The 15,088-nt window shown below is 36.4% G+C and overlaps 1 protein-coding gene across 6 annotated transcripts in view; it reads right to left on the reverse strand.

The window, feature by feature from the left end:
* The window catches only part of LOC149797728 (P protein-like), a 135,413-nt gene that overhangs the window by 54,898 nt on the left and 65,427 nt on the right, over positions 1-15,088 (reverse strand). For all 6 annotated transcript variants that reach the window (XM_089962669.1, XM_089962667.1, XM_089962665.1 and 3 more), the window contains exon 3: positions 3,343-3,493. In XM_089962669.1, the coding sequence (XP_089818795.1) occupies positions 3,343-3,493 (151 nt within the window). The remainder of the gene's footprint in view (positions 1-3,342; positions 3,494-15,088) is intronic.

Here is a 15,088-nt window from a genome sequence, read left to right on the forward strand (position 1 = left end):
TATTATTATTATTATTTGTTGTTGTTGTTGTTGTTGGGTTTAATGCCATTTTTCAGCACATGATAGGCTATACATGGCGGCCAGTATTAATGGTGGAGGAAGAACCCGGGAAATCCCAGGAAAGAACCACCGACCCTCGAGAAGATTATTATTATTATTAGTAGTAGTAGTAGCAGTAATAGCAGTATTAGTATATGTAGTAGTAGTAGTACAGTAGTATTAGTAGTAGCAGTAGTAATAGTATTAGTATTACATTATGACTATATTGTCTTAAAATAAGTAATAGAATAGAGTGAGAAGCAACAAGCTTTATAAAATTCAACAAATATTTTATTTCCCTATAATGCAAAGTGAAAGTGTAAAAAAAAAGAACTTACAGTATTGCAAATTAAATCCCAAGTAATGCTAGAATTACAGACACAAGTTCTAATGATTAAAGTTCCAAATAAACTTAAGAGAAAATCCAAATTGAATCCAACACTGGAAGTGCTGATGTGCCTGTGGTGGCCCATGTAGTGGTGATGTACCAACAGTCTTTTGTTGGATCAAAATAATGCAACCCAAGAATGTATCCTTATTTGAAATTTCACTTTAAGTTTCTAGTTCCAAGAATGTTAATTTAGATGAGTACTTTGTATTTCCAGTGAATAAATATTTTGAATAAATAAAATTCCAGCCCAAATGAATTACTGGACACAACAATAATACAATTGATATCTCCAAACACAAAAATGACTAATTTTCAAAATCAACAAGATTTATATTATAAACTAACTCGTAAAAAGATACCCCAGATTAGGGTCACAAGTACATTGTTCTAGAAGGATCTTAGTTATAATTAGTAAGTCATCACCAAAATCACAATAAAGCATATGACAATCATTACATAGTCTACCTAAAAGAATAAAATGTCTTTGACTCAGCTTAAGATAATGATCCTCACTCAACAACAAAAAAATTGTTAACAAAATTGTCATTGATTTTGGACAAGGTCAGCTACTGATAAAATGATACATTACCCACATCATATAATGAAATAATTAAAAAAACATTAAAATAACTAGCTAACAAACAAAGCAAATTAAATATACATAATGAAACATTTTGTAGTGGTAGTAGTAGTTGTGGTAATAGCAGTGTCCCACTTTTGTCCAAACCACTGTCAACAAAACTTAGGAAATCACACTTTATTTAATACTAATACATGATCATAAAATACTGTTTGGCATCCATATGATACAAAAGGTACATAGGACGCACATACCAAGTTTCATAACATTTGCTGAATAGTATATGGGCATTTGAGAGATGAATAACACACACACATACATGCACACACACATAGCGAGAAGAACAAATTATGCAACTATTTCCCTTCGGGTACCTCTATGTAAGAATATCAGATCTGTGCTTTCGCTGGTTTTGCCTTGAAGGGAGCTGGAATGGGGTGGAGGAACCATCCATCCCCACAGACCTGTAACATTGTGTTTTCAAGTTAAAAAGTAGCTTTGACATAAATGTTGATACTGCCGATGCCAAACCCAGTGAAGCCAACACCTCCAGACAGCAACAACATCAACATTGCTACGTCTTGCACCTCACATTTTTTACTCAAAAAATGCCAAAAACAATCAGGAATGGATTGCTTAACATCATAATTTTCTGTTTTCAGTTCCAAATACACTGTACATATTATACATGTCCTGGTTAGGAAATGGAAATGAGACCTTATCCTGGTCTAGTTTTGGTTTCAATTTGTTTGTTAACTTTACATTCAGGTTCAAAAGGACACACAAACACCAAGTAAGGGGCCTAGAACTTTATGTAAAATTAATCTAAAGTCTTTACATAAACTAGAAAACCAGTGTTGCTTACAGTACCAAGCCCAACTAAAAACTCCCTGCTCTACCACTCTGCTCTTGTTTTAGTAAGGCTTAGAGATAAGGGATCTTAATTAATTTAGGTGGCAGGGTCCAGTTTCATAAATTGGCCCCTGGCAAATTTCTTAACTTAAGTCTATGGTGTAATTTTTCAGCTATTATTGTTTACTATTTATAGATATGGATATATTTGTGAACTGGGTGTTTCAGGCTTGTATTGTTCTTGAAACTGATATCAGGCATGTACACCTTCCATAGTTGCTCTGCAGTATGTTGATAGTGAAATACCAATAGTCGGCTAGGAAGAAGAGCTAGCGTCGCATAGCAGTAGACACTTGGGTTCAAGGCATGTAGAGTATCACAAAAACGGCTTGGATGACAACTATTCTGAATTGCATCAGACTATTTAGTAGACAATGTTTTTCAAAATTTTCATCCAGGGAAAGGGCTTGCGTTTGCACTGTGAGTACCACATGCTGTCAAAAATGGCATTTGGATGTGAAAAATGCATGTATAAAATAGGGGTTGGGTGCATAAGCTTCTTCTGCTATGAACTGCCATTGACTTCTCTGGTCAAGTGAATACTATTCTTATGCTTTGTTTTAATATAGGTATCTAAAAATATGGATCTTTTTGACCTCACTTGTGTATTTGATTTTTATGATTTTGTATACTAGGTCGCTGATTGCGGCATTAAATTTGTACATAAAAACTGGCCCCTGCCCCCTTAATATTTGTGCCTTATCCAGGCTCAGTTTGCCATGGGAAGATAAACAACAGCACTGAACCTGTTGACAGTCTCTAGTATCAAATATCCAGAATGCTGGGAATAATGTTCTGGTGTCACTACTAACAATTAGAATCTGCTAGAATCTGATACAGGCACTTTGCATGAAATCATACTTATAACACTGACGTTCCCCCATAAATAGTTATCTAAAATTATGTTCTTGATTGCATATAGTGTATTGTGTAAGAATTAACTCCAGTTACATTGCAGAGTGGATTGCTATTTAACAATGTACTAAATAAGTATATCGTGTCTTGTAACAATTTCATGATTCTATCAGGCAAAAGCCGATGTGTTATTTTATATACGTGTTATATACGTGCAAAAAATCTATTCACAATGCAGACCTATAGACAATGTTATCATGCCCTCAATTTACTTTGTTCAGGTGTAAAGATAATCCAGCATTAAATCGTGTTAGGTGTCGGCAGATAATAAAATGCGACACTCAATTATAAATGTACACGGGCTTTAAGCGTATTCTTAATATCTTGTTCAATTCTAAAAGTCATCAGTCAAATTTGATAAGCAGCAACTAAGACTATGACCATGATGAAGATGATGATGATGATAATGATAATGATGGTGATGATGACAAATTTGATTTATAGTAGTAATAGTTTTTAGTACTAATAGCTAGTTCTACTAAACGTTATAGACTAAAACACTCACGCTGCAAACGATGAAAAGGGCGGTCAGAACTATTATTTTTCCTATATTAAAGATCTCCTTCCTGGACTTAAACCTCAGACTCCTGATAGAACTCGACAGGGAGCTTTTTTCTTCTGTCTCATCTTCTTCACTGTAGTCCACCGTGGACTCTCTGAATGAAAAGAGCCATATAATGAGAAAACATTTCTTTTATGTATAATTGCTTGCAGCAGGGGCATCTAGATTTTGGTCTCAGATATCGGCATTTCAGTCCGTCCAATAGTTTTGAGAAAGAGTGAGCAAATAGCAGTGAAGGTAGACAAATGCAATTTGGCATGGATATTTGTATATCTTTTGCTACACATTTCTTTAGCTTGTTGGGCTTGTGAATTTCGATGAAAACCTTATTAGCACAAATGGGCATAAGTCACTTCAGGTAGACAAGTAAATGTTTTCAAGTTATATTTGTTGTCATATGTAGATGACAGTATTAGAGTTTCAGGCCATTGCTGAGATCACAAAACAATTTATACATTCTTATCCTCTTTTGACACAATTCTTGTTTAAAACAAACCTGCGTGGTACAGAAATTAAATTTGGTTAGCATAGCTTTATACTGACATGCAGATGACCTGATTACATTTTTGGTGGACAAAAAAAACACCCCTCAAACTTGCTAGCACTATTAAACGAAAACCACTTCATTAGACAAATTAAATCTGTCATACATTTTGTATGCATATGTACACGGTCTTGTTTGAGTTTAATACATTTTGTATCTTTATGTACATGGTCTTGTTTGAGTTTAATACATTTTGTATCTTTATGTACACAGTCTTGTTTGAATTTAATACATTTTGTATCTTTATGTACACGGTCTTGTTTGAGTTTAATACATTTTGGTCGAGTATCTGCAGTAAGGACATACATGTTTTACAAAGGATTGATTGACTAACTGGTCTTAATGGTATATCACCGATCAAGAAATGAAAGTTCGTATCCTTCCAAGGAAATTGAATACAGTCCCATAGCAGCAGCAAGGGTGACCCACAAAACCCGTCCACCACCACTAGTGTGAACCGGGTATTTTGCCCCATGTGGGGTTCGTTGTATTTTAAGATATTGACATGGGTGTGATAGGTCAACCCCGAAGGTACATATCCTCAGTATATAAAATCAGGTAATGCATTTTTTTAAAAATTGAAACATTGTGATTTTAAAGTACGTTTTCTACCCTGTATAGTATACACAAGTATAAAAAAAAATTCCACCCCTATGACATTTGTAAATGTTGAAGAATTTGATATTGGTACTGAAAAGGGCCCACTAATGATCGATACAAATCAATCTCGCAAACTCATTACTGAGTTTTAATTTTAGTTTTTATTATTATCTCGAGAATGAATGTCTTCATCCGCTCGAGTATGACTTACCACTGTAAAAGAATTTTGCGAATATATGGAGGAATTTCCAGAATCGATTAGGTCTGATGGAAAGACATCAATCTGACATTGATGAGATGTTGTCCTTTTCTACCATGTATGGGACAAGTTGTATATTGTCCAAAGATGTATGGGACAAGCCTATTGTCCAAAGACTATGGGACTAGTTGTCTATTGTCCAAAAAAGTATGGGACAAGTTGTATATTGTCCAAAGATGTATGGGACAAGTCTATTGTCCAAAGACTATGGGACTAGTTGTCTATTGTCAAAAAAAGTATGGGACAAGTTGTATCTTATCCAAAGATGTATGGGACAATTCTGTTGTCCAAAGACTATGCGACAAGTTGTCTATTGTTCCAAAAAAGTATGGGACAAGTTGTTTTTGTCCAAAGGGTTTCGAGTGACATATTTGAGCGTATGTAAACAACTTATATTAAAGTGTGGTTCGTGCCAATGACAAAGAACCGGTATCACTAAGAATGACTAGAAATATAAATACTCAAATGCCTTAGTGCTATTTTGTCACGATTATTAGAACGTTTTCCATATTTCTTATAAATATGAACAGTTTAAAACCAAACAGGAGAAGGTACCAAACGGGCAAATCAAGCAAATGCTTATCGAACGACCAAATAAAATAGCGTGTGATCTGCGACAATGAAACAGAAATAGAAAAACAGTTTTAAGTGGCAATATCTTCAATGAATCAAGCTTGATGGAATAGCTTGCGAAATAAATGGCATGCAGCTATAAACCTCGTGTCATTATTTAAATTTCACATCGATGACACATTTTATTAGAACATCAATGATAATGCTACAATTAACATGCAACAGTGAAATAAAAACAATGATGATACCGATAAGCTGATTCAGACAAGGACTATCCATTTCCGGTTATGGTGCTAACTTGACCACCATCATCGCTATGAAAGGTCTTTTTCATAGAAACCAACTAAACCATTATCGATAACTGATGAGACTATTATTTTCTGTAACATTATCGATAACTAAAAAAGTGACGATATTTTAGTAGTATCGATAATATTTACGGTAATATCGAATACTATCAAATATTTTCGGATATTATCCATGACATTATCGATATTTCTCAGTCAATGATATCAAAGTGATGAGAGGGAAAATGTGTGTTGATAGTGTCGCAAACTTATACACGACTGGGCTAACCCAACTACACAAAGTCTGGAAAGATATCCCTAACAACCGTGTGTTCACTTCTGTGCCACCACTGCAGCCATTGAAAAACCACCACAACCGTCACAGTTGAACATTGACCTGGATGTTCTGGAACATAACACTTGTGCCTATGCACATAACAATGAGGAATGGAAAATCACAATCACGAAGTTGCCCAGAACTCAAATTGATCGTAAAAGTGGAAAATTCGACAGACGTGTGGAAGAGATCAAGAAGGAGAAGAGTGACCTTTGTAAGAAGAATATCATAGAAAACAACGCGGGAGAAAGAACGATTTGACAGGCAAGCAATGGCTTCGACTAACCAGCCTTACTTACTAACCAGCCTTACTTAGTCATGTGAAAATACACAGCAAAAAAACGTGGCCGAATGTCTACACTACCACAACCAAAGAGATCACTACATAAATTTTTACGGTCCTCCAACTACACCGTAATCCAAATCATTGCAATTTGGCACTCGGCAAAAAAATGTAGTGCTGGTAATTAATTCATCATTTGAGCCACCGGTGGCGTTACCTTGACTCGGACTCAGTTCTTGATGAATTTGAATCCATTCTGAACAGATGAGCGCGCATGTCAAGAGTCTACAGTTGATATTAAATTGATTCTGCCAATCGCAGCAGCAATCAGAATGAACATGTCCACACGATTCTGTCTCTATGAATATGATAATCAAAATCAATGTCGACAACGGTCAAAGCCGAGATGGTCAATTGCGCATTCGCGATGAAAGCCAAACAAATGACATCAATGGTAAAACAACTTAGTGAAAAACTCGATCACTCGACCACTGTCTGAACCAAATTCGAAGTTATCATCCAAAGATGAAAACAGTCGTTTACGATCAAGCCACTGATTCACGGTTGCAGTTATTTTTATTTTATTTTTTGACATGCGCGATCACTATTTGTCCAAATGAAAATTGAAAATCTAAACACAGCCATATGTTTGTTAGTGATATTGTTACGAGTCCATTCGTCATTTCCAGATGCAACTGTTAATCACATGCAATGTTGAGGACAACTTTAAGTTCCTTCATTTGATCGCCAAACTGTACAATTCCATTGCAAACCTCAGTCATCTGTGATTGTGTTGAATTGATGTCTCTGCGCAGTAATGCCACATCATCTCTAATCAGTCATCGCAAAAAAACACCAAGCCACTTAGTAACCGCTGCGATTCAATTCTGTTGAGTTTACGGAAATAATCATGCAAATTCAAAACACATTTCATGTGCTCATCGTATTTGGTCTTAAGTGTCGTGCTTTTCTCACTAGTCACATCCATGTATCCTCATTTCACTACAAAGTCATCGCCATCTGGCACGCGTACAGGCACGATCTTGTTGCCACCCATACTGAGTTCTCCCGTCCTAGTATCACCTGATTTTATTACTAGCCGCCTGCCATTATTTCAGTACGAAGATCTATCCTCAACATTTCCGAGTTACTGACTGAATCAAACTTGATTATGTTGCCGTTTTTTAAAGCAAATTTCAGCTTTGCGTACCAGCAAGGTCCATGCAATGTCAACGGTCTGAAATTGTCCGAATCGATTCTTAGATAGAACTATCTAGTCTTTATCGACCCCCTTGATATCCACGAGTCCATATGAATAAAAAAATATGACTCCATGTCGATGTATCGTGTATGCAACCCAACATGTGCCATGACCAAGGGGATCAAGATAAAGTATTTCTGTCTTACATGCATTTCGTTTCTCAGAACATCTATCTCGTATAAATACACCTTGTACTAAATTTGACAATGGAAGTTTAAAATGCATAATAGCCTTAGTCCTGCTGAGTCAATCGAAGTCCCTGTCACCAGAAGCTCTTTCAAAGCTTTCAAACATGTGTCAAACATCGCAGCTATTGGATGCCTCACCGTTATTTGGATGGAATGAAACAACCACGCCGTCATTGGCCACGGAAATGTCCACCAGTTACCATTTTAAGCTGTATATCCATGACAATTTCAATGGAACCCAATTCAGATGTTTTGCCACCACTAGTGCAGCTGTGGCTATCAACGTGAGTATATTCTACCAGTTTTGGACTTATTCGTGAACGACACTTTTTTCGTGTTTAATTTAGAACCGTGAACCATTGAAATGGGTCGCTGGTCGCTCATTGAGTGCTAGATTGTTTGTGCCCCTTTAACAGCTCTCTTGGTTTCAAAACCAGTGTAGCTCCACAGTTGTTCTTCAATGCTGATCTCAGTTTTTGAAGTTGACTTTCAATCAGTTTGGCATCCACGTGCGAGTCCGACATTTATATTCTAAACGCTTGTACCTAACTGACCAATTCAAATGTTCTCGGAGAATATTGCATATTTTCAATGGGCGCATCAATGACCTTCATTCATCCTATAACACCTTCGTGCAACATTTGTCGAAATGGAGAGTATTATTGCAATACATCAGCTGGTGTAGCGTAATTCTTACGCGGGCTCAAAAATGTATATCCTCGATGGATCGCCTAAACAGGCCTAGATGTTCCAATGAGAAATAGTAGATTAGATAAAGTGATGTAAGATCACGATGAGATATCTACAGCCCCATGTCCACATTCTGCTTTAGCCTCATTAATTACATCAGGTATGCACAATGACCAGACTGTGTCCAAAATCAAACGTAACTTGTTTGGATGGTTCTTGATGGCCATTCAGACGCAGCGACACCTCAGTCAGTCATATATCTCTGGTCAAACACCACTGATTATTCTCACAGCGCTGGGCCTTCGATGTTGCTCGCCAAGGTCATTACAAATAATGATGATGATGCACCAAATCTCAAAGTACAAACTCATCGATATACAAATGTTGATCCACAAACAGCTAGAATGATAGCACGACATGCTGCTGCTTTTGCTATTCTTCAAGACGCTAATCTCACATTCAGCACGTCAGACACAAGTTAACGCTCAGGGCAAATTTAGTTGCGTTATTCCACTGTTACATACTTTTAGATTTTGCTGGGGTGTCACTCACAAAACATTATTTTTGGTCGTACAGATTAAGAACAGTCACATCCATGATCTCTTTTACAAACATCATTGATGGTTCTGCGGATCTGAAATAATTATCGCGGTATCGTGTGAGTCCAGGTATTGTTGTTCAACATCAACGCTGTCCAGACATGCTTTGATTTCTTTTCCATGAACGATGTATCTGCCAATGTTTGACTACACTATTGTTCTCTTGTTGATGAAACCAATCTGGGTATTGACCATGTATCAAGTTCCAGTTGTACTATTAATTATTGTACCCACAACTTAAAAGTATGCTTCCACGAGCAGGAAATATCGGTTTGTGTCTTTAAGTTGCAGTTTTTATGCATCTTAATTCTTTTGGCACACGAGCATCATAAGAATAATATTGAAAATCTTATCTTTAAACACAATGTCGTGTCTAACTAGTTTTGCCAACACCTGCTCGCAAACAAATGGCCAAGACTATATTACCAATAATATTTTAAATAAGTACTTTGTATTTCCAGTGAATATCTAATTTGAGTAAATAAATTCTAGCTCAAATGAAATAATGGACACAAAAATAGGACTGATTTCTACTTCAGATGTTACTGCAGAAATAAATATTTTTTCCAATAAACAAGATGTTATACTCCTCGTCCTGACTTGGGTCACAATTAGCATTTTCTAAAAAAGAACTAGTACCTGATGGAAAAGTTCATTCCAGAATGTTCCAAATGTTTACAAGATAAATCTTAGTTATAAATTAGAAGGTCTGTTACTAAAATGATAATAAAGAACAAGATAAACGCAGTGCCCTTGACGCAGACCAAGATAATAATATTAAGACTTCAAGCAGAAAAAAGGTAAACAATGTTGTTTACAAGACTGTCACAGGTACAAAAATGCAATTCTACATATACTGAAAAAAAAAATAATAAAGAAACTAAACTAACAAACAATGCAAATTAAATATTATTTATTTATATCAGAATCTGCATTGTTTGTTAGTTTTTTTTAAAATTCATTATATGATATTGATATTTAAAATTTTGACTTGACCTTGTCCGAAAATCAAGTTTATTTTCTTTATGACCAGAATCATTCATTTGGTTTCGTAAATAACATGGTTATCTCAATCTGAGTCTAGGACTTTGGAAATTCCCCATGAAATTGGTCTACCTGTTGTTTATATTATAATTTTAGAAACAGAACTTCCAACTATAACTACGATTTTATCTTATAAACATTTGGAAACTGTTAGAATGAAATTTTCCATTAGGTAATAGTTCTTTTTAGAAAATGTTGATTGTGACCTGAGGTGAAGTAGTGGATTACAAGATCTTGTTTATTGGAAATATTATTTACTCGTGCTGTAAAGATCTGAGCAGAATCAGTTGTATTATTGTTGTATCGATTATTTTATTTGGGCTGGACTTTATTTATCAAAATTATTTAATTCATCTATTCTTCTCTGGAAATATAAAGTGCTCAAACATAACATTCTATGAAATATTAACTTGGATCTATAATACAATTTCTGATGAGGATATATTCTTGGATTGTATTATTCTGATTCAACAAAAGACTGCTGGCATATCAGTACGACCCAGACTACCACATGCAGATCAACACTGTCAGAATTGGTTTTATTTTAGAATATTTTAGAATTGGAATAAAATCCAGACAGAATTACATTTAAAAAAATCCAACCACGTGCACGGAAATAGGGTCGCTTCATTGGTATAAACTAACCTGAAGAAAAAAAAGCAGGAAAGCGATTGTGAGATATTTATACGCATTTAGGGAGCTAGAAGGTGGTCAAAAAAAGAGCTACCAATCCCGTTTGGAGCATGACAGTACATAGAAACATAGATTTGTCAGTTGTGCGACACACCGATAAATCAGCGATTTACAGACTTGATACAGCTGCACCGGTGCATGGATTCGTTCATGAAAAATTGCAAGTGATGGTCAGCAGCACAATATTGCCGCCTGCATGAATATTGGATCGCTAAATAAACGCGCAACACACCAGCTTGATGTTGTGTGTGACACGTGGCATTTCAAATTACTAGCCAACCCCACAACGATTTCAGGTTGTCGCGGTGTCGCATTGGGAAAATAGACCGGCTTGCTGATCCGTATGCGCAAGGACGTCGTCTATAGACATGACAGGGAAATCTTTGTTTATTGTTATGAATATTTTATTTAATTTATATTTGATTTAATTTATTTGTTTGTTTGTAAGTTTTAATTTTTTTATTCCATTACATGCTATTGTAATGTAACTTTATTTACTGGTCTTGACATTGTCCAGAAATTCAGTTCAGTTTGACCTGACTGTTTCTTTTTTATATAAAAAAAACTAATAATAGAAACTTTGTATCTAATGCTGACCTAGTTCCTGACCTTGATTCAGAAATCAGTGAGAGTTGTAGTAAACAACTTTTTTATATTTTTTTAATTCTTTCTCAGAGTACGATTCATTAAGTGAAATCGAGGGCATACTTGGAGTACGTGACAAATAACATGTAGAAATTGTTTCAAACTTTCCTGAGGACTGACCCACATCCGGACATCTGTTTTGCGTCGTAGCTAGATTTATTATTGATATTTTGATAAAGAATAGTTATTCGTGCCATAACACTTGATAAGTTAAAGTGTTTTATGTTGTGACCAGTTTGGGGGCTAATTAATTTATTTTTCTTCAAATCATTTGGATTATAAAAGATTATTTTTCCCTGGAAATACTTGTGCTCTAAATTGATTCTTGAACAAGGACAGTTATCAAAATTAACACAGAATTCAAACATTGGAATATTATTTTCTGGATTCAACAAAGAACTGTTGACACATCAGTACGACGCTGACCACAGCATACGTCATCACCTTCCATATCGGATTTCATCGGGATTCGAACTCAGTTTCATTAGGACTTTTTATTATTAGGACTTCTAATTTTTTTAGTTCTTTTATTATTCATGTATTTTTTTTTTTTTTTTTGATTTGGTTCGTAGTAACGTAAGTTCTTTTTCTCATTTTTACCTTCTTTTTCTAGGGAAATAAATTATTTGTTAAATTTTACAAAGTTTGTTGTCTTCACTTTTTTCCTGTTACGTTTTGTAAGAGCCTAAGCACGTTACATTCTTTGCTGATTTTTTTAAAATTTCAGCGTGACTGTTATGTGAGCCTCTCTGGTGTACGTTGGAAGATTTAAAAATACTCTGCACAATTGTGTAATATATTCAACGTTTGGCATTTTGACACGATCGTCAATAATCAACATGCAACGTTGATTCGGTACAGTTAATCCTTGTGAGGAATGATTTATGACTGCATATCCAGGACACCAGTGAAATTATTTGCTTCTTAGTGCACTCTCAACTTCATACACAGGCACATAGACAACGTGATCGTGAACAAGAATGAAGTTTTCGCGGTGACGTTCTGACGACAAGTTTCTACTGGTCGGTACAGCAGCGAGTTAAGTTTAGCTTCAGTAAGTTTTGATGACGATCATCGCGGACTTAATTTCGTGATGCCAAAGTAAGATCGCCAGGGGTCCATGCGTCAAGAAAATATTTCATGGTGGTCTCTAGAATTGCTTTATGCATAAATGTACATTGAACTCGACTCGTAGTTTTAGCTGCTTCAGCGGTTCGTTCTTGGCTCAATAAATGTCAGGCACTTCTTCGTAATAATCGCCAGAGTTTACTAACAAGTCATGGAGAGAATTTTATCCCCAATGTAATTATTACGACCGGTTTCATTGCCAGCCACGTCAAAAATCTTTCAAGATGGGTTTTACGGGACAGTATAAATTTCGTTCCATAAGACCACGCCTAGGATGTATTTCTGACCCATGCGGACGGAATCCCAGTTGGAATCACCATGCCACCGGGAAAAAAAACCTGTTGTATCTCTGGGATTTGACTCATTGGTGAAGTTTGATGTCTGTCGCGAGCATATGAGTGAGAGTTAGCACGATTATATCAATGGAATCTTGAAGCATATTGACTGCCGTGATGTCTTGCCAGAATCCTCGGCACTGTTTGAATACACGAGCTTAAGAAGTGTAATTGGATCATTTATCAATGGTGTTGTGTAAATTTTAGAGACATTATTTTTGTGGTGATAATCTTAAGCAGCAGAGGGGGCGAACAGACCGAAACTATTTTCACAATAAACCCCTCCAGGAAACTATTCCTCGATAGAGGGCTTATTTCGACGAAATAACCCTTCTATTCAGAATACAGGACAAAAAAAAATGTCCTTGAAAATGCTTTGTATTTCCGCTGATATAACGCGAGTTACTTCAATAAATCCGACTCGTATCCGACATAATTTCCACGGTGAGGTATCATCGAAAAATCAGGTGTAGTTTGCGCCCCCTCTGCTGCTCTACGAAATGAGTTTCCAAGAAAACATTTTTATGTTAACCATACAGTGTATCAAGTCCGATACGGTATCTTGTTCTGGGATCGTGTAAATTTATTGTCACAAATCCATGCTGGTTTCTTTGAGCGCGACTAAAGAAATTCTTAAACTTATTAATATCCATATCGCCGCTACACCATGTCTGATGAATATTTCTCAGCGTGTGAACATCAACTCCATTAAACACAGCAAGAAGATTACAGTTATCCCTGATTACTTTTGGAATTTGTGTGTAACGCTGAGTAACATAAATCACATCGGTGTTTTTATGACGACCTCGTGAAAATATTCTTGCAGGATTTTTTTGCTTGTCCAGCATCACATCATCATACACTACTAGGTTATTTATTTCCCCGTTGAGGTCTTCCACGGACGGAGCTTCTTCAATATCAGTTATAAATTCAACAACATCCTCGCCGTCTTCACTCAGCGCTTTTGCACTCTCATTAAAATCTTTTATAACATCATAACAACGTTGATCATCCACAGACGGAGCTATCAAGTATAGTTTGTCCCATTTCATCCACTTCATTATCATGTTCAGCAACAGCTGTGTTTTACCTGATCCTGACGGTCCTATGATGATCATTCTGATAGAATTTGGTAGCGCGGAATTATGCTTGACTGGTTCTTTCCTTCGCGTCGCAGAAAAATCAGTGATCTCCATTTGTATATAAGGAATAATAATTATGGATCTATATTGTGTGAAGTGTAAGGCACAAACCCCTACGAATGATCTAACAACCATTACAACAAAAAATAACAGACAAGCACTTTCTGGTAAGTGTGCGCGATGTGGCACAAAAAAATTTAGATTTCAAAAAAAAAGCCTGACAAAGTCAGCGGAGGTGACATCGCAGCAACCCTCGGACGACTTCCAGGTACCCCTTGGGCTAAATATCCCGGAGAAAAGCATCTCCCAGGATACAATTACTGCGGTCCAGGGACACGACTAGATATCAGACTTGATGAACAGTCTAAACCAAAACCGGGAGAGTATCCGATAAACGCTATCGACGCAGCGTGTCACATGCATGATATTGCTTATCGAAGTAAAGATCTGCAAGACAGGCATATCGCGGATGTGAAATTAATTCATGCACTAAGCGCCATAAAAAATAAATCATTTAAGGAGTCACTCGCTAATTGGTTAATAAGATCAGCGATGAAATCTAAATTAGCATTAGGCGCTGGATAATTAATAACGATGCAGACAAGTCCAAGGACTTCCAACGCTAGTGTTTCCATGCAAGCGATTTATTATTCCCCAATCGGATACTGGAGAGGTAACTCAGCAATTAATAAACTCGCCAACGCGGCATCAGTACCACGCGAGGCTGCCAAAAAATGGCTGTCAAAACAAGCAATATGGCAAATCTACTTACCACCACCTCGACAAATCAACTTTGCACATTTTGATGTTAGTACCCCCAATGAAGTTCATCAGGCTGACATACTATTCCTGCCTCATGATACTGTCCGCAGAAAAATATACAAATACGCGCTAACAGTAGTTGATGTTGCTAGTAGATACAAAGAAGCAGAACCGTTAGCGACTAAAACAGCGTCCGAAGTCGCCTCTGCGTTTAAACGAATTTATCAGCGAGGACCTCTAAACTGGCCACGATTATTACAAGTTGATCCTGGCAAGGAATTTCAGGGTGCGGTGTTATCACTGACAAAGCAGCATAACG

Source organism: Sinohyriopsis cumingii, chromosome 6 (assembly GCF_028554795.1).
Source record: "Sinohyriopsis cumingii isolate HCF-2022 chromosome 6, ASM2855479v2, whole genome shotgun sequence".
NCBI classification, from domain to species: Eukaryota; Metazoa; Mollusca; class Bivalvia; order Unionida; family Unionidae; genus Sinohyriopsis; species Sinohyriopsis cumingii.